Below are 23,163 nucleotides of genomic sequence, written 5' to 3' on the forward strand. Positions count from 1 at the left end.
TATAAACATATATAAAAATAATAAGGTTAACTTAATTCTTTCAGATTCATATTTAGTGATGTGAAATTGAAAAAATTCACTGATAATCTAATGCTGAGCTACATAGATTTGCTATTTATCCTTGTTGTTAATCACCATTTGTTATGATCCCAAATGGTACATAGTTCCATATGTGGTATTCTTGAACGTTTAAGGTTATTTAAATGTGACACTAGTCCTGAAGATAATTCAAAAACAGTCATAGCAGTGTATTGACAGAAGACTTCCAGAAACACAAGCTGGATTCAGAAGAGGACGTGGAACAAGGGATATCATTGCTGATGTCAAATGGATCTTGGCTGAAAGCAAAGAATACCAGAAAGTTGTTTACTTATGTTTTATTGGCTATGCAAAAGCATTCGATTGTGTGGATCATAACAAATTATGGATTACATTGAGAAGAATGGGAATTCCAGAATACTTAATTGTATTCACGAGGAACTTGTACATAGACCAGGAGGCTGTCATTCAAACACAACAAGAGGACAACAAGTGCATGGCTCAGAATCAAGAAGGGAGTCTTTCAGGCTTGTATCCTTTCACCATACTTAATTCAATATGTATGTTGAGCAAATAATCTGAGAAGCTGGATTATATGAAGAAGAACATGGCATCAGGATTGGAGGCAGAATCATTAACAACCTGTGATACAAGATTTGCTTGCTGAAAGAGAGGATGACTTGAAGTACTTACTGATGAAAATTAAAGGCTACAGTCTGCAGTGTGGATTACACCTCAGTATAAAGAAAACAAAAATTTTGACAACTGGACCAATAAATAACATCATGATAAATGAAGAAGAGATTGAAGTTGTCAAAGACTTCATATTACTTTGTTCTGCAATCAACACTAATGGAGGCAGCATTCAAGGCATCAGACAATGTATTGCGTTGGGCAAATCTGCAGCAAAGGCCTCTTCAAAGTGCTGAAAAGCAACAATGTCTCCTTGAAGACTAAGGTGCACCTAACCCAAGCCATAGTATTTTCAGTCACCTCATATGCATGTGAGAGCTGGACAGTGAATAAGGAAGTGTGAAGAAGAGTTGATTCATTTGAGTTGTGGTGTTGGCGAAGAATATGAGAGTACTATGGACTTCTAAAAGAACTAACAAAACTGTCATGGAGGAAGTGTAGCTAGAATGCTCCTTGGAAGCGAGAATGGCCAGACATCATCTCACCTGCTTTGGTCATGTTGTCAAAAGGAACCATTCTCTGGACAAGAATATCATGCTTGGTAAAGTGGAGGAGTAGCAAAAATGGGGAAGGCCCTTAACAAGATGGATGACACAGTGGCTGCAACGATGGGCTCAGATATAGCAGGGATCATGAGGCTGGCACAGGACTGGGCAGTGTTTCATTCTGCTGTGCACAGGATCGCTGTGAGCTGGCTCGATGGCACCTATCAACAAGAAGAACCATCCCTGAATAGTTTACAGTCTAGTAAACAAACTAAACTTGACTACCGTCAAGTCAGTTCTGACTCAGAGCGACCCCTCCTTGGGTTTCCGAGGTAGTATCTCTGTGGAAGTAGATTGCCCAACCTTCCTTCCAAGGAGTGGCTATTGGGTTTGAGCTGCCAGCCTTCTGCTTAGCAGTCAGATGCCTTAGGCACTACGCCCCAAACAAAACTAGAGAATACTAGTAATGTGTGTGTATATGTAATGTACTTTTGTATAAAGTGTTGCAAGACTTTACTTGCTTCCATATTCAATTTTTAAAAGAGAAATACTATTTTTAATGGCACTGAAAGAATGAGAATACTGTTTGTTGTGTTTTTAATAGAAAACTTACAGAAGACCTAAGGTGGCATTTATGTACACATTTAAAGGAAATAAGAGTATGTTTTGATTATCTGTTGCTGCATAACAAACCTTCCCGATACTTAATAGCTTAAAATACCCACTGCCATCGAGTTGATTCTGACTCTTAGCAGCCTTCATTGGATTTCCAAGACAGTAAATCTTCATGGAAGTAGATTGCCTCATCTTCCTTTTGAGGAGGGTTTGAACCACCAACTTGTGGTTAGCAGTCAGATGCCTTGGGCACTGCAGCACCAGCGCTCCTAATGGCTTAAAATAGGGGTTGGCAATTGTGGTAGTTTAGGTTGTATGTCAACTTGGCGGGGCCATGGTTTTGAGTGCCTTGGCAGCTGGATGTTGTTATTCCCCTGCCTTGTAGCCTGCCAACCTTGAGATTGTGCAGTTATACCTACTAATGTTGGCTTCACTAGCCTCAGCAGCCAGCAGCTGTGTGAGTTAAGAGATACCTCCAGCCCCAGTGGACTTGGAACAAGAAGCAGAGCTAATGCCCAAGGCTCAAGGGGCCTTTACCTAGCCCTTAGAGCTGGTACCCTGAATTTGGACTTCTAGCCTCCTAAACTGTAAAAGAATAAATTCCTGTTTTTTAAAGCCATGCACTTGTGGTATTTCTGTTACAGCAGCACTGCAGAATCACTAGAGATTTTGGTACTGAGAGAGTGGAGTGCTGCCCTTACAGACACCTAAAATGTGGAAGCAGGAAGGGAGTGTGTCCTTGGACCCAGGAACCCTGCACTGAGACCACAGCAGAGAGAACGCAGCAGCAGAGCCAAGAGACCAGCACAACACAAAATGATGAGCTTGCCAGCCATACAGTGGGTTGCCTTTAGCCACTGTTGGTAGAGCTGAACAGTTTTATAATACTTGATGGAACAGGGCTGAGGCCAGGCTTGCTTCAAGGAAAAGGGAAGCAGAGTTTCCTCAGTCTCAAAGTATAGGTCCATAGCCTCTGGGGTTTCAAAGTGCCACAGCCTCCTGTGTTTCAAAGAATCAGATCTTCACCAACTTGAGTTCTGGAGTATGGTACTGCTGTACATTAATGCCAGTGGGATGGAGCCATATCCACTGTTCAGAAGTGAGGGGGCAGGGCTACCATACTCAAGGAGCGAAGAACAGGGCCTGCCAGGCCAAGGGGATGAGATCTCCACTCAGATGGACTAGGAGAATTGGGCCACCCAGTGAAGGAAATAATTACAGGTGCCAAGCTGACAAGGCGTGGAATGTGATAGTTAATACTGTGTGTCACTTTGGCTGGGCCATGATTTTGAGTGTCTTGGCAGGTGGATATAGTTATTTCCCATGATGAGATTGTAGTCATCTTATGGTGGAATCTGCTGCGAACTGCTAAGTAGTTGAAGGAGAGTTACCTTTGGGGTGTGGCCTGCTTCCAGGATATATGGAGAAGCTTTGGGAATGGTCTTGAGCTTTTTCGTACATTTGGTTTCTGCATTTGGCTGAGTCTTCATCTTCAGTTCCTGGAGTTGAACCAGTGGCCTGCCATGTTATCTCATGATCTTGGGATTGTGCCATTTTCACCTGCTGACATTGTGAACAAGAGATAGAACTGAAGCCCAAGGTCGAGGGGCCTTTACCTAGGCCCTAGAACCAGCACTCTGAATTCAGACTTTTAGCCTCCTCAACTGTAAAATAATAAATTCCTGTTTGTTGAAGTTACCCATTTGTGGTATTCTTGTTATAGCAGCACTATAGAATTAAGATAGAAAATTTTTTTTTTCTGCAAAGGCCAGATAGTAAACTGTTCAGAGATTATGAGCAATACAGTGTCACAGTTACTCAGCTCTGCCATTGTAGCATAAAAGCAGCTATACACAGTGCATAAATTAATGGACATGGCAGTGTTCCAATAAAACTTTATTTATGAAAACACGGTGTACTTCTTCTGAGACAGGTTTGTTTATGTTGTTGTTGTTGTTATGTGCTGTCAAGTCAGACCCCACTCATAGTGACCCCTCCTTGAGTTACTGAGGCAGTATCACTACGGAAGTAGATTGCCCAATCTTCCTTCCAAGGAGTGGCTGGTGGGTTTGAACCACCAGCCTTCTGGTTAACAGTCAAGTGCCTTAGGCACTACGCTACCAGGATATTCTTGGTCAACACCATAATTCATAGGCATCAATTCTTCTTCAGTCTTCTAAATTCACTTTCAGCTTTCATATGCATCTGAGGTGATTGCAAACACCGTGGCTGGGTCAGGTATACCTTAGTCCTCAGAGTGACATTTTTGCTTTTTAACACTTTCAAGAGGTCTTTTGCATATTTGTCCAGTGTTGTTGTTGTTATTGTTAGGGGTCCTTGAGTTGGCTCTAACTCACAACAGAAGGAAACACTGCCCATTCGTACACCATCCTCACAATCCTTGATATACCTGAGCCCATCTTTGCAGCCACTGTGTCAATCCATCTTGTTGAGGGTCTTTCCCTTTTTCGCTGACCCTCCAATATCCTTCTCCAGGAAATGGTCCCTTCTGACAACATGACCAAAGTAGGTGAGACAAAGTCTGACCATTCTTGCTTCCAAGGAGCATAATGACTGCACTACCACCAAGACAGATTTGTTCATTCTGGCATTACATGGTACTTTCAAGTATTCTTTGCCAGCACCGCAACTCTTCAGAAGCTACAACTCTTCTTGTTGTTGATGTTGTTATGTGCCATTGAGTTGGACCCGACTCATAGCGACCCCTCCTTGGGTTTCCGAGGCAGTATCACTATGGAAGTAGATTGCCCAACCTTCCTTTCGAGGAGTGGCTGGTAGGTTTGCACCACCAGCCTTCTGATTAGCAGCCAGGTGCCTTAGGCACTATGCTATTCATTGTCCAGCTTTCACATGTATATGAAGCAATTGAAAATACCACGGCTTGAGTTAGTCTTCAGAGACATCTCTGCTCTTCAGCACTTTGAAGAGGTCTTCTGTGGCAGATTTGCCCAGTGCGATAGAACATCTGACTTCTTGACTGGTGTTTCCATGGATGTTAACTGTGGATCCAAGTAATATGAAACCTTTGACAGCTTCAGTCTTTTCTCTGTGTATTGTAAAGTTGTTTATTGGTCCAGTTTTGAGGATTTTCATTTTATGTTGAGGTATAATCCATGCTGCAGACAGAAGTCTTTAATCTTCATCAGTAACTGCTTCAAGTCATCTTCATTTTCAGCAAGCAAGGTTGTGTTGTCTGCGTATTGCAGATTGTTAATGAGTCTTCCTCCAATCCTGATGCTGCGTTGTTCTTTGTATAGTCCAGATTCTTGGATTATTTGCTCAGCATACAGGTTGAATAAGCATGGTAAAAGGATGCAACTTTGATGCATACCCTTCTTCATTATCGCTTTTTATGTTTTCCATTTTGTTTTAAACAACTTCCAATTTCATACATTGATACTTTGTACATTCCATGTTCTGATTATGAATGTACGTTTGCAGCTGTTTTTTCCCATTTTGAGTCATGCCTCATCAGCAAATGGCCCAGAAAGGTTTACTCCATTGATGTCATTAAAGTTGAGTCTACTTTGAAGTGGCAGCTCTTTTCCAGCCATATTTTGAGTGCCTTCCAACTTTAGGGGCATCTTCTGGCAAAATATCAGAAAGTGTTTCAGGGCTATTCATAATGTTTTCCAGTAATACATCAGATAGTGTTTCACTTCTGTATACCCTTCCTTATTCCAAGTCTGTCTTAGTCTGGAAATTCCACTGAAACCTGTCTAACATGGTGACCCTGTTGGTATTTGAAATACCCGTAGTATAGCCTCCAGCCTTACAGCAACACACAGGCTACCACAGTAGGACAGATTGATAGATGAGTGGTGAAATTTGCCTGATGCAATACATTATTTGAAACATGAGAATTCCAGAACACTTAATTATGTTCATGTGAAACCTGTACATAGACCAAGAGGCAGTTGTTTGGACAGAGCAAGGAGATATTGCATGGTTTAAAATCAGGAATAGTGTGTATCGGTGTTGTATCTTTTCACCATACTTTTTCAATCTGTATACTAAGCAAGTAATCTGAGAAGCTGGACTATATGAAGAAGAAGAATTGGAGAAAGATTTATTAACCGCCTGTGGTATGAAGACAACACTACCTTGCTTGCTGAAAGTGAAGAAGACTTGAGGCATTACTGATGAAGGTCAAGGACTACAGCCTTCAGTGTGGATTACACCTCAACACAAAGGAAACAAAAATCCTCACACCTGGACCAAGAAGCATCATTATGATAAACCGTGAAAACAGAAAATATTGAAGAATGAAGATAGAAGTTATTTGATTCTGAATATATTTTTTATTGTGATTTAAAAATAGATGTTTTTAATCATACTTTATTATCATATATCTTTCCATTCCATGTTCCTTCCTTCCTTAGAGCCCTGTTTGAAAACCACTGCCTTTCAGTGCATTAAAAGGAAGGTCTAATCCTGTCCCTTTCCTGCTAAAAACCCTTCAGAGACTTCCTATTATCCTCTTCTTCCTCTTCTGACATGGCACTTTCCAAATAGTATAATTTATTATTTTTAAATTAATCTCTTTTCCTTACTACACTTGGAAGCTCTGTAGGAGCAGAGACAACGTGTATGTTTCTCACTATTAGGTTACCATTACAGGGCCTAGCTTATGATAGGCACTTAATAAATGTTTGTTGACAGTTCCAAGATGAATTAAGTTTTTCCTGGTCATGTGGGGATTTGGGAGAACTTTGAATTTTGTACCAGATTGGATATTAAGTTTGAAAAATATTTAAAATGTAATAATATATGACAAAATTATTATTTCTATGCAGAAAACTCATTGCAATACAGAAGTAGAAGTCCCACTACCATTAAGTTGATTCCAACTCTTAGTGACCCCCCCATTGGGTTTCCAAGGCTGTAAATCTTTACGGAAGTAGATTGCCTCATCTTCCCACAGAGCAGCTGATGGGTTTGAACCACTGACCTTCTGGTTAGCAGCCAAATGACTTACCCTCTGTGCCACCAGTGTTCCTTACAGAAGTGTTAAGGAATATATAAAAATGTTCATTGTTAGAATAAATTGAATTACAAGTTTTGTTTCCCTTACTATGTTTTTAATTTTTTATAATTTTTTATTTCTTTCATTTATAATGTTTTAAAGAAAAATTAATGAAATGTTCTAAAGAATCAGTCCTAATTACTGTGTATTTTAAGGGCTTCAAATATAACACCTTTAACTCCCTAAATAATTTTGTTCCCAAGCTTGACACAATCTTGGGTAGTTCACAGGACTGAGAGCATCATCTCTGCTGGGAATAAACTAAAATACCTTGTTTCTGCCCTTCTGCTTCATAAATCAAAAACCTTTCCCTTTTCAAAGGTTATTTTCTGAAATGAAGGATGATAATATTCACAATAATGATATTGTTGTTCATTGTTTTTAACTTTTTTTTTCCACTTACCAACTTATACCTTCATTTATTTTCCTATTGATAAGTAACTTTACTATTATTACTACCAAAATTGTACTGAAATAGTAAATATTTTTGAAGAGCTTTTGAACACTTTCTCTTCAAGACATTGATATTATAGATGGAAAAAAAAAAAAAAAAAAAAAACCCTCAAAATGTAGAACAAAACTCAAAATCAAAAAAAGACCAGGCTTACTGGTCTGATAAGGACAGGTGGAACTCATGAGACTGTGGCCCTTAGATACTCTCCAAGGTAGGAACTGAACTTAACCCCTGTGACTCAACTGACAGCCAAACGTTAGACTTATAAGGTGAACAGTAACACCAGGAGAGTATGAACTCATTACAGCAGTCATACATATGAGATCAGGAGGCTTTGCCCAGGGATAAAGCTAGGAAAGGCTGGAAGGGGTGAGATGGAGAACAAAGGAAGGGGCGGGAGTTCAGAGAGGAAGTAGTAAGAATGCTGTTATAGTGTTGGGATTGTAATAAATGTCACAAAGCAGAATGTGTATGGATTGTTGAATGGGAAACCAATTTGATCTATAAACTTTCACCCAAATCCCAATTAAAAAAAAAAAAAAAAAAAAACCAAGACCCAGAAAAGTTACATGACTTTCTGAAGGTTACAAGCTTAGTTAAATGCATGTTGAAACTAAATACAAGATTTTCTTACTCCTAGTGCAGTCTTCTTACCATGCATTAAAGATGCTTTTTTCCATATATGTATATATAATCCCTTTAAGAATAATTTTATTTATATGTATTTATAGTTTTAATTTAAGGCTACTGCTAATAACAGTTAAATCTGGGTAAAACCTGTATCACTCTGAGTCCTGCTAATGTTGAAAAAAACATTTTTCTGATTTGAAGTTATTTGTGTACTGGATTCTGATGAAAGTTTCCCCCTTTTTCCACAGTTGTGTATGCCTAAAGGGCTATCTTTCAGAACACAAACTGACAATAAAGATCCTCAGTTCCACTCATTTATAATTACCCGGGAAGATGGTTCTCGTACCTACGGTTTTGTTCTCACTTTTTATGAAGAAGTTACAAGCAAGCAGATCTGCACAGCAATGCAGACGCTGTACCAGATGCACAATGCTGAGCATTACAGCAGCGTGTATGCTTCGTCCTCCTGCAGCATGGACTCGCTGGCAAGCAGTATTGACGAGGGAGATACAACTTCCCTTTTGAAACTCCAGAGATACAACTCTTACGACATCAGCAGAGACACCCTGTATGTTTCAAAAAGTATATGCTTGATCACACCACTGCCTTTCATGCAGGCCTGCAAGAAATTCCTTATCCAGCTTTATGAGGCAGTTACGTCACAGCAGCCACCACCCTTGCCACTTGAGAGCTACATCCATAATATCCTTTATGAGGTGCCCCTTCCACCTCCAGGGAGATCACTGAAATTTTACGGTGTTTATGAACCTGTCATTTGTCAGAGGCCTGGGCCCAATGAACTCCCCCTCTCTGATTACCCTCTTCGGGAGGCCTGCGAGCTCCTGGGATTAGAGAACCTGGTGCAGGTATTTACCTGTGTTCTTTTAGAGATGCAGATACTTCTCTACTCACAAGGTAGGTCTTTCATGAGTTTTAAGTTTTCTAAAAATAAGTATTTGCTCTCAACTACCTGTTACCTCCCAACTACTACATTTACATGGGTTGTATTATTGGAACCAAATAATTAGTGGTCAGAATTATTTTCTCTGTGAAGTAAAAGTAGCAGGTATGCATGAAGGTAAAGGCTGACAGTGCTTCTTTTTAGTTGGCAGTGGCTGTAGAGAAAAATACGAAGCAATACAAAGGCATTAGCTTAAGCTGATATGGGTGTTTTTTTTTTTTTTTTTTTTAGTTGAACTAGCTCCATTTCCCCTGATAGTACATAATCATCATAAACTAAACATTTCTTTTTATGATGAAAGTGAGAGAGTCCTCTTACTGCAGAACATGTAGACTTCCCATTCTCTTCAGATTAGTAAAGCTTCATGTCCAAACTGTGCTGACATAGGAAAGGAGTAAATATAATTGTTGGCTTTATAGCTTCTTGAAGCCATCAACTTTGGATCTTTGCAGGTGTGAAACAGACATGACTTTTCTAGTCTAACACTTGTGCCAGAGTTGTGTGTTTTTCTACTATTTTTTTGTTTTTGTTTCAATCCCAGAAGGGAAGTTATCTTTGTGACATTTTTATTTCAAAGTTCTGCTAGCACATACTTGAGACTAACAAATATGATTTTATTTTAGTAGTTCATTTATGATGACTAATACCCCAAAACTGGAGTATCAGTTACAATCTGAATAGGAATTTAGAGAGGAAATAGAGAAGCTGTGTGTCCTAGTGGATAGTGAATTAAAGGAAAATTTAAAAAAAAAAAAAATGACGACGGTGCGTTGATGTGTTCTTAGGGAAATGTGTCATGAATATTTGAGTTAGCATTTTACCAACTTACCTTCAGGCTGACAGAATTATAGTGCAATCCTCCTGACTGTTGCTATCAAGCTTAGTTTACCACTTTTTTTTTTCCTGTTTTAAAAGTGAGGCTGAGCCAAGTAGGCTGTATTTGTACTTCCCCATCTTGTGTTTATGTTGACACTGTGTGTCCACAGCTCTTCACAAGGTTGCATTTTCTTCAATTCAGTTTATGCTTGTGGTTATGTGCCCATTTGGGAATGGATTGTCTTTGTTATAAGATAGGATTAGTGTAGAGTGTATCTTGAATCAATCCCTTTTGAGATAAAAAAGAGATTCAACACAAGCTAGTAAGCAGAGACGGAGGAAGACAGAAGCCAGGCCTCATGAAGCATACCTAGAAGCAGAAGCTCAGAAGGGACAAGGACCTTCTGCCAGAACTGAGGAAAGAAGAGAAAGCCTTTCCTTAGAGCTTGTGCCTTCAATTCAGACTTCTGGCTCCCTAAACTGTGAGAAAACAAATTTGTTAAAGCCACCCAACTGTGGTATTTCTTTTATAGCAGACCTAGATAACTTAAGACAGTGGGGATAACAGTTTTGGGGTTTTTATCCCCCTCACTGATTGATTTATTTGAAGGTCAAATAAAACCTATACAAAATTACTGGGATATAATTAGCACTGATAAATGATCATTCATGTTATTGTAATTATTGTTTTATTTGCCTCACATAATCCTCTATAGTAAGTTAGGTTTATCTTAATTTGTGAATGTCCAAAGTATTACTTCATTTAAAATTTAACTTTGTTAAACAATCAAGCCATTTGTTCCAAGGTCAAAAATCTAGTAAGTGTTATTTTTACTGTATGTCAAGCCTCTTTTTTTTTTTTTTTAAGGGAAAAAAACCTTCCATTATCGCACTTCCTTTTTTAAATGGTGTGATATATGTCTCCTGTTTGTAGACTATTGTAAGTCTTTGTCTTCTTGCTGTTTGTCTTGTCCCACTCATTTGGTTTATAGAGTCTGTTGAGAAAATTTAGCTGATTCATAGCTAACTTTTTATTTCAGTTTAACATGAACAAAGGTCAGTATTTTTAACATGTTTTTGTACTAAGTATATTTTGGATTTATGCTGAGAATTGAAAAGTGAATTCTGAGATTATAGTGTTAGATTTTTTTTTTTTTTTAAGTGTCATATAGTAAGTTTGTACCATTCACTGGAATCACTCAGGAACTTTGTGGAGTTTTTCCCTGTGTATGATCCTTAACAATGAGTACTTTTAACCAAATCTGATCAAGGTAGAAATTGAGGCTCTGTGAACCTAAGGAATCTGCCTAAGATCATATAGCTATTAAGTAATGCAGTCTCTCTCAAGAGCACTCATCTACCATATTAGCTGTATTGGATACTAAATTTTTTCTTATCTGTCTCAATAATTGTTTTAAAATTCCAGCTCACCCTGCAGATCTATATTAAGATATTTTGATAAATAATTGTGAACCAAAAAAAAAAAAAAAAAAAAACTTCATTGCCAGTGAGTCAATTCCAACTTATAGCGACCTCCTTTGGGTTTCCAAGGTGTTGAATCTTTATGGAAGTAGATTGCCCAGGCTTCCTTCCATGGAGTGGCTGGTGGGTTTGAACTGCCAGCCTTCGGGTTAGCAGTCAAATGCCTTAGGCACTACACCACCAGAGCGCCTTAATAATTGTGAAGTAGAGTATAAAATGAAAGTTCTGTGTAAAAGCAAATTAAAATGGACAGTGTCTCTCCCATTCGGTAAAGACATTTCATTTAAATGAATGAAATTAAGTGACTTGTTTCGTCATTTCTCACTCTGGTGCCTTCCTTAATTCTTCCTAACTCTGTGATAAGGGCGTTTGATACATCAGTTCTTATTCACTGATAAAGCCATGCTATAAAATTTGAAAACATTGAAAGTGCTGAACAATTACCATGAAAACCTAAAGTGAATCAAGGTATATGAATTTCATTGATGAAAATGTCCTTTTGGACTGATTTGAACTTTAGAGTCAACCTGTTACATAGGGAGCATGTACATCATAGTCACATTGCAGTGGTAATTAGAAATTTTAAGTAGAGAATGTACCCAGGCAGGCAAGGACCCCAATCAAAAGTAGAAACTTTCTTCTGCAGCCTGAAAATAACTGGATCAAGAAGATTGGAGTATGATTCTCTTTTGAAAGGAATAGTGGAATAATAAATGATAGGGAAGTTTAAGCATCAATGTCTAACTTTTATACCGATAATTAAAGCCTCAAGAACATTTTTGGACCTTGCTTACTTCCTTTGGCTCTTCCACGGTGAAAGTAAACATTATGCTCTGCCCACACTGCACTGCCTGCCTGTGTCTTTGCAGTACTTCTTCTCTTTCCCCTTCTTTCTTTCCCTCTTGGTAGTAAAAGTGTGTATGGAATAAGCTGTCAGAAAGTGGAAGCCACCTAAAGTTTTATTGGAAAAATTGAGAGCCTTCTAATCACAAATTGCTAGTTATGCTCAAGTGAACATCATGGCTTATTGGCTATGGAGTTTTTATAAATCATAAAATCAAACTTGATGTTTTAATGTCCAGAAAGTAGGTTTCCATGACATGTATCCTAAAAGCAGTAGAATTTGGCCAGCTTTGACTGATACTTTTATACTATTAGGTTTACTTTAGGATAAACTGAGTCCTAATATTAAGATATTTTCTTACTGATTTTTCCTCATATATTTAAGATCCATTGTATATATACTAATCCACTGTACATCCACTAATATCTCCTTCTAGTTTGTGGCTCTTTTTTGGGGGAGTGGGTGATCTTTTGGTGATTAGATACTCTAATATTAATTAATATTCATTTATGACTTATCTTCTGTCCTATTTAAGAAATTCTGTGATGTCGTAAAAATATCCTACATTTTCTAAATGTTTTGAAGTTTTGCATTTAACACTTAAGGCTTTAATCTGTAAGAGATTTATTTTTGTATATATTGTAAGGTTGAAATCAAATTTAATATGTTTAAAATACAGATAACCAGTTATCCTAGTTTCATTTATTGAATAGTCTGTTACCCCTCCATGATCTGTAGCACCATTTCTGTTGTATCTTGCATGAGAGTGTATTTCTGGGCTCTCAGTTCTATTCTGATGACCTCTTTTTCTGTCTCTATACTAAGTTACGCTGTTACTGTTACTATAGTTTTAAAGTAAGTTTTGATATCTGCTAGGACAGTTTCCTTAATCTTCCTCTAATTTTTATTGCAATTATATTGAATCATGTTTTAAGAGAACTAGCATCTTTAAAACACTGAGTCTTCCTTTCCATGAAAATGTTATATCTCTGCATTTATGGTTCCTTAATGCTTCTCACTAAGTTTTATATTACTGAAGTTCTGGTCCATAGCCCATTTAAACAGTCTTATTGTATAGAGAGTATGTACATCACAGTCAACCTTGCAGTGGTAGTTAGCTAGACAGTTTAAGTAGAGAATGAATCCAGGAAGTGGATGCCCTTTTCTGGGACTGCAAATCAGAAACAGGAACTTTTCTTCAGCCTGTGTACCTCTTGTCGGTTTATTCTTAGGTACTTCACATTTTAGTTACTAGTATAAAAACTAACTTTAAAAATATTTCTTTTGTAAAATAAAACAGATACAGAAAATCACATAAAACAATTGTATTGCTTAGTAGATAACATAAAAAAAAAAAAAAATCCTCACAAGTGGACCAATAAGCAACATCGTGATAAATGGAGAAAATAAAAAGTTGTGAACGATTACCTTTTATTTGGATCCACAATCAACATAGCAGTCAAGAAATCAAATGATGTGTTGCACTGAGCAAATCTGCTGCAAAAGACCTCTTTAATGTATTAAAAAGTAAAGATAACACCCTGTAGACTAAGGTGTACATGACCCAAGCCATGGTGTTTAAATTGCCTCATATGCATGCGAAAGCTGGGCAGTGAATATGGAAGATAAAAGAAGAGTTGATGCCTTAGAATTATGGTGTTGGTGAACAATAATCAATATACCATGGACTGCCAGAAGAACAAACAAATCTGTTTTGGGAGAAATACACCCAGAATGACCCTTAGAAGCAAAGATGGCAAGACTTTGTCTCATGTACTTTCGATGTTACCAGGTGGGAGCAGTCCCTGGAAATGAATATCATGCTTAGCAAAGTAGAGGGTCAGTGACAAAGTGGAAGACCTTCAGTGAGATGGATTGAACAGTGACCGCAACTATGTTCTCAAACATAGCAATGATTATGAGGATGGCACAGGACTGGCCAGTGTTGCATCCTGTTGTGCATAGTTCACTAAGAGTGAAAACTGACTCAGCGACGCTTAACAACAACAGCAACGGTGAATTATTGTAATCTTTTAACCACAACAAAGGTCCATAAATGAAGTTCGTGGCCTTCTAGACATCCTTTGTGAGGAACCCTGGTATTAGAGTTGGTAAGGCATTTGGCTGCTCAGCAGAAGGTTGGCACTTCAAACCCACCAGCTGCTCTGTGAAGGAAGATGAGGTAATCTACTTCTGTAAAGATTTACAGCCTTGGAAACCTTATGGGGGTCACTGTGAGTCAGAGTTGACTTGATGGCAGTGGATTAAGCATACTTTCTGTGTGCTTGCTCATTTCCATTCTTGGCCTCTTCTTTCCCTCTAAAAGAAACAGCTATCAAGATTTTTATAGAAATCACTTTCTCATGTCTTCGGTTTTATTACCTAAATGTGCAATCATAGACACTTCATTTAGTCTTGCCCATTACAAAAAAATTGATACATCTTTTGAGTTTCTTTTAATCTGCATAATTCATAACTTTTTCCCTTTATAATTTATCTGTTTGAAAACCAAAGCAGCCTGGCTTTTCTTGATTCCACACTCATGGAGCAGTTCAGCATGAAACTTTGCTTTCAGTATTTCCTGTAATTTGGCTTTTGGATCTAGATGCTTGATCAAACTCAGGCTTGTCCCTTTGATTATGTGTGTTTTTTCATCCTTTATGCCTTTGGCTATTTGTGGTTTTTCATCCAGAGGCACGTATTGTCTCTCGATGTTAGCAGTCATTGATGTTTAATATTTGACCCATTAATTCAGTGGAGGTTGTGAAATACTGACATTCTAATTCTGTTATTTATTTTTAATTTGTTAGTTGGAATAATTTTATAAAGAAATGCTTTTCTGCTTTCTTCACCTACTATTTGGTTACCCTGTGGTACAATTAATGTAGTAAAGGCAGGATAATATTTGATACTATTTCCTTTCTTACTAGATAATGAGATTGTTTCCTGTCATCCTCTGAGAATAAGCAATTGTTTGTTTGTTTGTTTTTACCCCAAAATTAGTGTCACTATGAACTCATGACAGGTGACATATGGGTTTCAAATTTTCTCCATTTCAAATTGCATTTCTTACCCACATTTTATCTCAACTTGTCCCATTTTTGGCCAAATTGGCTTCGTGATCCTTTTTACATAACTAATAGCTTTCTTCCTATCTGGTTACAAGATATTCCAGGCTTATTTTTTATGTTCTCTGCCCCAGACCTAGTATCAGTCATTTCTCTAAGAAGCACTTCATTGGCTTTTCCTTATTGAGAAATACTATTTCAAGACTATAATTTGGGTATTGGGGATGTTTATTGCTACCAGGTTGGGCATTGTTTCTAGACATTTTCAGTTGACAAGAGCTAGAGGTGAAACATACCTGTTCAGACATACATGTATGTGTATGGGGATTGCTAATTGCTATGAGTTGGAATTGACTAGATGGCAGTGGGTTTTTTTTTTTCCTTTACGTATGTGTGTATGTTCATCCTACCACTCGTCTGTTAGTTTGTCCTACTGTGGTGGCTTGTGTGTTACTGTGAGGTTGGAGGCTATGCCACCGGTATTTCGAATACCAGCAAGGTCACCCATGGTGGACAGGTTTCAATAGAGCTTCCAGACTAAGACGAGGGCTGTCCACTTTTCAGAAAATTGGCCAGTGAAAACTTATGAATAGAAGTTTTAATATATTACTGGAAAACTTTATGACCAAAAACCAAAACCACACTCACTGCCGTCAAGTCAGATCTGACTCATAGCTACCCCTTCTTGGGTTTCCGAGGTGGCATCACTACAGAAGTAGATTGCCCAGTCTTCCTTCCAAGGAGAGCCTGGTGGGTTTGAACTGCCAGGCTTCTGGTTAGCAGTCAAATGCCTCAGGCACTGTGCCCTGAAACATTGTCCGGTACAGTGCCGGAAGATGAGCCACTCAGGTTGGAAGGCATTCAAACTAAGACTGTGGAAGTGGTGCCGCCTTAAGGTGGAGTCAACCTTAACGACGTGGATGGAGTACAGCTTGTGGGACCTCCATTTGCTGATGTGCCATGACTCAAAATGGGAAGAAACATCTGCAAACATCCATTAATAATTGGAACATGGAATGTACAGAGTACAAATATAGGAAAACTGGAAGTTGTCAAAATGGATGGAACACATAAAGATTGATATCCTAGGCATTAATGAGCTGAAATGGACTGGTTTTGGCCATTTTGAATCAGACAACCATATGATCTACTATGCTGGGAGTGACAAATTGAAGATGAATGGCGTGACATTCATTGTCACAAAGAATGTTTCAAGATCTATCTTGAAGTACAGTGCTGTCAGTGATAGGATCATATCCATATGTCTACAAGGAAGACTAGTTAATACTACTGTTACTCAAATTTACACACGAACCACTAAAGCCAAAGACAACGAAATTGAAGATTTTTACCAACTTCTGCAGTCTGAAATTGACCAAACATGCAATCGAGATGTGTTGATTGTTACTTGTTATTGGAATGCAAAAGTTGGAAACAAAGACAAATCACCAGTAGTTGGAAAATATGGCCTTGGTGATAGAAATGATGCCAGAGATAGCATGACAGAATTTTGCAACATCAGTGACTTAATTCAGTGATTTCCACATTGTGTGGAATCACCTTGCTTTGGAATGGGTATAAATATGGATCTCTTCCAGTCAGTTGGCCAGATAGCTGTCTTCCAAATTTCTTGGCATAGACGAGTGAGTGACTCCAACCCAGCATCCATTTGTTGAAACATTTCAATGGGTATTCCGTCAGTTCCTGGAGCCTTGTTTTTCACCAGTTCCTTCAGTGCAACTTCAACTTCTTCCTTTAATACCACTGGTTTTTGACCATATGCTACCTCCTGAAATGGATGAACATTGACCAATTCTTTTTGGTACAGTGACTCTGTGTATAGAGAACTTCCAGAAATTCAAGCTGGATTCAGAAGAAGATGTGGAATGAGGGATATCATTACTGATGTCAGATGGCTCTTGGCTGAAAGCAAAAAATACCAGAAAGATGTTTACCTGTGTTTGACTATGCAAAAGCATTTGATTGTGTGGATCATAACAAATTATGGATAACATTGAGAAGAATGGGAATTCTAGAATATGTAATCGTTCTCATGAGGAACCTGTACATAGACCAGGAGGCTGTCATTCACGCAGAACAAGGGGATACGGTATGGTTTAAAATCAGGACGGGTGTGTCAGGGTTGTATCCTTTCACCATACTTGTTCAATCTGTATGCTGATGAAATAATGCAAGAAGCTAGACTATATGAACACAGCATCAGGATTGGAGGAAGACTCATTAACAACCTGTGATATGCAGACAACTAAACCTTGCTCTCTGAAAATGAAGATGACATGAAGCACTTACTGATGAAGTGCAGTTTGAATTATATCTCAACATAAATAAAACAAAAATCCTCACAACTGGACCAATAAGCAACATCATGATAAATGGATAAAACATTGAAGTTATCAAAGATTTCATATTATTTGTTCCACACTCAATACCAGTGGAAGTAGCAGTCAAGAAATCAGATGTCATATTGCACTGGGAAAATGTGTTGCAAAAGACCTCTTTAAAGTGCTGAAGAGCAAAGATGTCTCTGAAGACAACAAGATATTCACACAGTGATTGCAACGATAGGCTCAGGTATAGCAAGGATTGTGAGGCTGGCACAGGACTGGGCAGTGTTTTGTTGTGTAGTACATAAGGTTGCTGTAAGAGCCAACTTACTGGCACCTAAAAACAACAGCATGTATGTTCATCAGACCACGTACATACTGAATGAAAACATACTGTTATTTGTAAAGATAATTCATGAATTCATACTGTTATTTTCAATTCTAATTTAAGACTAAAGAGTTTTTACTTAATTTCATATGTACAGTATTTTTATATTCTTTCATATAAATCAAGAATCCTGATTCTCAAAGGCACAGGAAAATAGGTGATAAAATTGCAGTATCCTATCATTATTTGCTTTATCCCACATTATACTAACAACAACAACAAAAAATACCAAACTCACTGCCATGGAGTTGGATCCAACTCATAGCAACCTCTCCTTGGGTTTCCAAGGTGGTATCCCTACAGAAGTAGATTGCCCAACCATCCTTCCGAGGAGTGGCTGGTGGGTGTGAACTGCCAGCCTTCTGGTTAGCAGTCAAATGCCTTAGGCACTACGCTACCAGAGCTCCCATATAACAGTCTCTGAATAATACTAATGCTACCATCACTGATTTTGATTACAGAAAACAGTGAAATTTTTTTAGTTTAATTTTCTTTGCCATAAAGTATTGCTTTTGAAAAGACAGGTGTAAATATGATTTTCTTTGCCTTATAGATTAATGTGTTCTTTTTGAATGTATATGTCCAAAGACAGAGAAAGTACACAATAATTTAAACAAAGGTATTTAATATAAAAAATTATTAAGCTATGATAGGAGAGTCACTATAAAAATACAAAGGCAACTCTAAAGGGCACTGAGAGGAGGACAAACTTGGAAGGAAGACCTACTTCCCAAGGCTGGAGGAGTTCATACCTCATTGAAGAATATGTAGTTGTAACCCACTGGATGGTGAAGAAGTACTATGGGTTACCTGAGCCAGGGCTGGTCTTCAGTCACTGGGCAAGCAAGAAAAAAACATCAGCTTACAAGTGAGCTGCAACTGTTGTAGGTACACAGAAGTTGGTAGGGTGCACTGTGGGTATAAGTTTTGAGTGTGCAGTATCTGGATCACGAGGGCCTTGAGAGGGTGGTCCCCAGGCTTTGTCACTGAGAAACTCTGGATATCTTCATATACCAGTTGTCCTTATACATCCATACCACTGACCAACTGTGCAGCAGGAACAAGAACAAGCAAAGGTGACACACTGGATCCCCCTCCTTCAAATCCCTAAGTGCCTTCTACTGGCAAAGCTTAACACTGTGCTCAATGTAGAACACTGAATGCTTGAAGAGTCCAGTCAAGTATCATGGAGCATGTACTGAGTCAATTTAGAACTGAGAAATAATAAAAGAGTAACTGCAGGACAAGGATGCTTACTCTCACCACCTCTAGTCAGTATGGTATAGAACTCCCAGCCAGAGCAGTAAGACAAGAAAAAGAAATAAAGTGTATCCAGAATGGAAAAGTAAAATTACCTCTCTTTGCAGATAATATGATCTTATATTTAGAAAATCCCAAAGAGTCCACAAAATTTTTAGAGCTAATAGAGAAATTTAGTAAAGTTGCTGAATAGAGGTCAGCAAACAAAAATCAGTTGTTTCTAAACACCAGCAATGAGAAACCTGAAAGGGAAATTTAGGAAACAATTCCATTTACAATAGCATCTAAGAGAATAAAATACCTAGGAATAAATCTATCCAGAGGTGTGCAGGATTTATATAATGAAACTATAAAACACTGCTGAAAGAGATTAAAGAAGAATTAAATAAATCAATTGGATTTAAATGGATTAGAAGACTTAATATTAAGATGTCAGTTCTGCCCAACATGAACTATGGATTCAACACAATCCAGATCAAAATTCCAACAACTGCCTTTACACAAAGTGTAAACTCAACTTTGTATGGAATGGCAAGAGACCCAGATAGTGAAAACAGTGTTGAAAGAGAAGAACAAAGTAGGAGGACTCACACTTCCTCATTTTAATACATACTGTACAGTTGCAGTAATTAAAATTGCCTGGTACTGGTATAATAGAAGACACACAGACCAATGGAATAGAATTGAGTCCAGAAATAATCTCACATTATCTGCAGTTGCCTGATTTTTGACAAGCGTGCTAAATCGATTCTGTGGTAAAAGAAGTCTCTTCGGTAAATGGTGTTGGAAAAATTGGACTTCCACGTGCAGTAAAATGAAACAGGATCCATGCCTCACACCATACACAAAAACAAACTCAAAATGAATTAAGGACCTAAAAGTTCCAAACTACAACCATATAATTTTTAGAGGGACAACACTGTCACACCTGGCTTTCGATAATGGATTATCTAATATAATAACAAAAGCACAAATGGCAAAAGACAACATAAATGTGACCTCATAAAAATTTAAAACTTTGTTCATGAAAAGTCTTTACCAAAAAACTGAAAAGGTAAGATAATAACTGGGAGATTATCTTCAGAATTCATATATCTGGTAAAAAGATATCTGATAACCTAAATATATCTAAAACTTCAACAACTTAACAACAAAAAGACAAACAACCCAATCATAAAATAGGCTAAGACCTTGAATAGACATTTTACCAAAGAGAACATTCAGCTAGCCACCAAACACTTGAAAAGATGCTAAGCATCATTAGCCATCAGAGAAATGCAAATCAAAACCACAATGAGATGCCATTTCCACTAAGAGGGCTAAGATGAAAAATAAATAACAAACGTTGGTGAGGATGTCAGGAAATCAGACCTCTTACCTATTGTTGGTGAGAATTTAAAATGCTACATTCGTTGTGAAAAACAGTGTGGTGGTTCCTCAAAAAATTAAAAATAGAATTATCTTATGACCCAGCATTCCACTCCTAGATATATGCCCAAAGAACTTGAAAGCAGAGAGTCAAAAAGATACTTGAACACCACTGTTCACTGCAGCACTACTTAACAGTAACCAAAGGTGGAAACAACCTAAATGCCTGTAAGTAGGATAATTAGATAAACAAAATGTGGTGCGTACATGCAATGGAATACTACTCAGCCAGTAAGAAAAATGATGTTTTGATACATGGTACAGTGTGGATGAAGCTTGAAGACATTATACTGAATGAAATAAGCCAATCACAAAAGGACAAACGTTATATGACTTCATTTACATGAAAAGACAAGAAAAGGCAAACGTAAAAAGATCGAAGTTAAAACACACACACACACACACACATATATATATATATATATATTTAAAAATAATAAAGAGACCAAAGTTTATTAGTGGTTACCAGAGGTGGGAAATTGCATTGATTAAGGGTAGGATTTCACACTCATACACCTGTAAAAAGTTGAATTTGCAAAAGTTGTGTGATAGACATACTTAAAACAACAACAAAAGAGTAGCTGCTGAGGCTGCTTATGTACAGCCAAAACCCCTCATTGGATTTGGTTCCTTGGTTTGGAGGTTGAAGATCATGGTTTCATGAAACATTCCAGTTAATTGGTCGGTTAATGTGTTCAGTGCTTCTGTTCTACATCCTAGGTCATTATGCAGTGTGTAAGATCTTAAAAGCTTACAAGCGGCCATCTAAGTTACAACCATTGGTCTCTATTCACCTGGAGCAACAGAGGAAGAAGAATCAGGAATAGGAGAAGGATATGGAATGTGTGACTGACTGCCTCCATGAACAGCTGCCTCCTCTATTATGAGACTGAAAGAACTGGCTGTTGCCTGGCTACCATTACTGGAAATTTTGATCATAGATGCCATTGAAGAATCCTGATCAACAGGGGGAAAATGCAGAGCAGAATTGAAGATTCTCATGGACTCTAAACTTTTTAAAGCCATGGATACTGGATGAACCCTTGAAACTATTGCCCTGAGATAATCTTTAAACCTTAAACCAAAAGTATTCCCTGAAGTCATCTTGAAACTGAACAATAGTTTAGCTTAGCTAGTAAAAAAGATCTACTTTGAGCATTATCATCTGTTAAGAACTATCTATATGGGATCATATTCACAATAGCAACTCAAAAGATTAGCTAGGAACTTTAGGAGGCAGTGAATTTGTGTTAGTGGGGGAGGAACAACTCAGCAAATCAAGGAAGAATGATTGTACGAGTTGAAGATTATAATCAGTGTCACTGAATTGTCCATGTAGAAGCTGTTGAATTGGTGTTTTGCTGTGTATAGTCTTAACAACAATAAATAAAATTTAAGAAAAGAACTAAAAATTTAAAAAAATATGTCTCAAACCCCCCAAAAAAAGATAACTGTCACAGGATTTGACTATGTCAAACCCTGCGACTTTTTTACCTGTATTTGGCTTATAACTGAGAAAGGAAGGGGGAGGGGGAAAGCAGCCCCTGACATCCAGAAATGGACCTGTTGCTCACAGCTAGACCTCACTGTTACTGCAGTGCTGATCTCATGCTCATAACTAAGCCATGTTTCCCTCCTTTGGGCTGTGAAGAGTCACTAAAGGACATCCAAAATAAGTAAGATCACAAAATACCAAACAAGACAGAAAACATACCAAACATCCCCTCTGCTCTAGCTAAATGAGTAACTGCTACTTGCTTACCAATTACAGCTTTATCCCCACTTTAACCTGCCCTCTATATAAATCGGATTTATTGAAATACCCAGTCATAGAATTACCTTGCTTTCTGAGAGCACCCAATCCAAAAGGAATTTCCTGCTTCCTTAGACTCTCCCCAAAATTACCAGTCAAAGCCCAAATCATACAAGTTTTTTCTGAATGCTCTGTGGTAGTAGTTAAACTTGTGTGTCGACTTGGCTTGGCTGTGATTTTGAATGGCTTGGCAGCTGGATGTAATTACTCCTCATGGTTAAATTGGACTAGGTGGAATCACCATGGTGGAATCTCCTGTGAGTAGTTCATCAGTTGAAGGGGGGTTGCCTTTGGGGTGTGGCCTGCTTCCAGTATATATGGAAAGAATCTTGCATTTAGCTAGTCATTTCCAGTTCCTGGACTTGAACCAGTGGCCTGTTGTGTTGCCTGCTGATTTTGAGATCATTGCCTTCGCAGCCTGTGAGCCAACAATCTGCCGATCTTGGATTCATCAGCCTTAGCATCCAGCAGCTTGCTATGCTGCCTGCCAGTCTTAGAGTTTATGAGACCCTGTAGTTACATGGTTCAGGAAAAGCCCACATCTTGCTCCAGTGGGCCTGGATGGCAGAGCTGAAGCCCAAGGTTCAGGGGCCTCTACCAGCCCTTAGAGCCAGCATTCTAGAACTCACTCAGACTTCTAGTCTAGTCTTCCTCTAGAGCCAGCACTATGACTTTGGACTTCCCACCTCCTCAACTGTAAAGGAATAGATTTCTGCTTACTAAAGCCATGCACTTGTGGTATTTCTATTACAGCAGCACTGGAGAACTAGGACACCATATTACTAAGAAGCCCTA

The 23,163-nt window shown here is 38.2% G+C and overlaps 1 protein-coding gene across 1 annotated transcript in view; it reads left to right on the forward strand.

Moving 5' to 3' along the window:
• The window catches only part of DENND5B (DENN domain containing 5B), a 355,051-nt gene that overhangs the window by 172,834 nt on the left and 159,054 nt on the right, over positions 1-23,163 (forward strand). Inside the window, exon 4 of the mRNA XM_042781291.1 lies at positions 8,212-8,878. Within this exon, the coding sequence (XP_042637225.1) occupies positions 8,212-8,878 (667 nt within the window). The remainder of the gene's footprint in view (positions 1-8,211; positions 8,879-23,163) is intronic.

The sequence above is a fragment of the Orycteropus afer genome, unplaced genomic scaffold (assembly GCF_000298275.1).
Source record: "Orycteropus afer afer isolate SDZICR_OR568_19922 unplaced genomic scaffold, OryAfe1.0 scaffold00100, whole genome shotgun sequence".
Lineage (NCBI taxonomy): Eukaryota > Metazoa > Chordata > Mammalia > Tubulidentata > Orycteropodidae > Orycteropus > Orycteropus afer.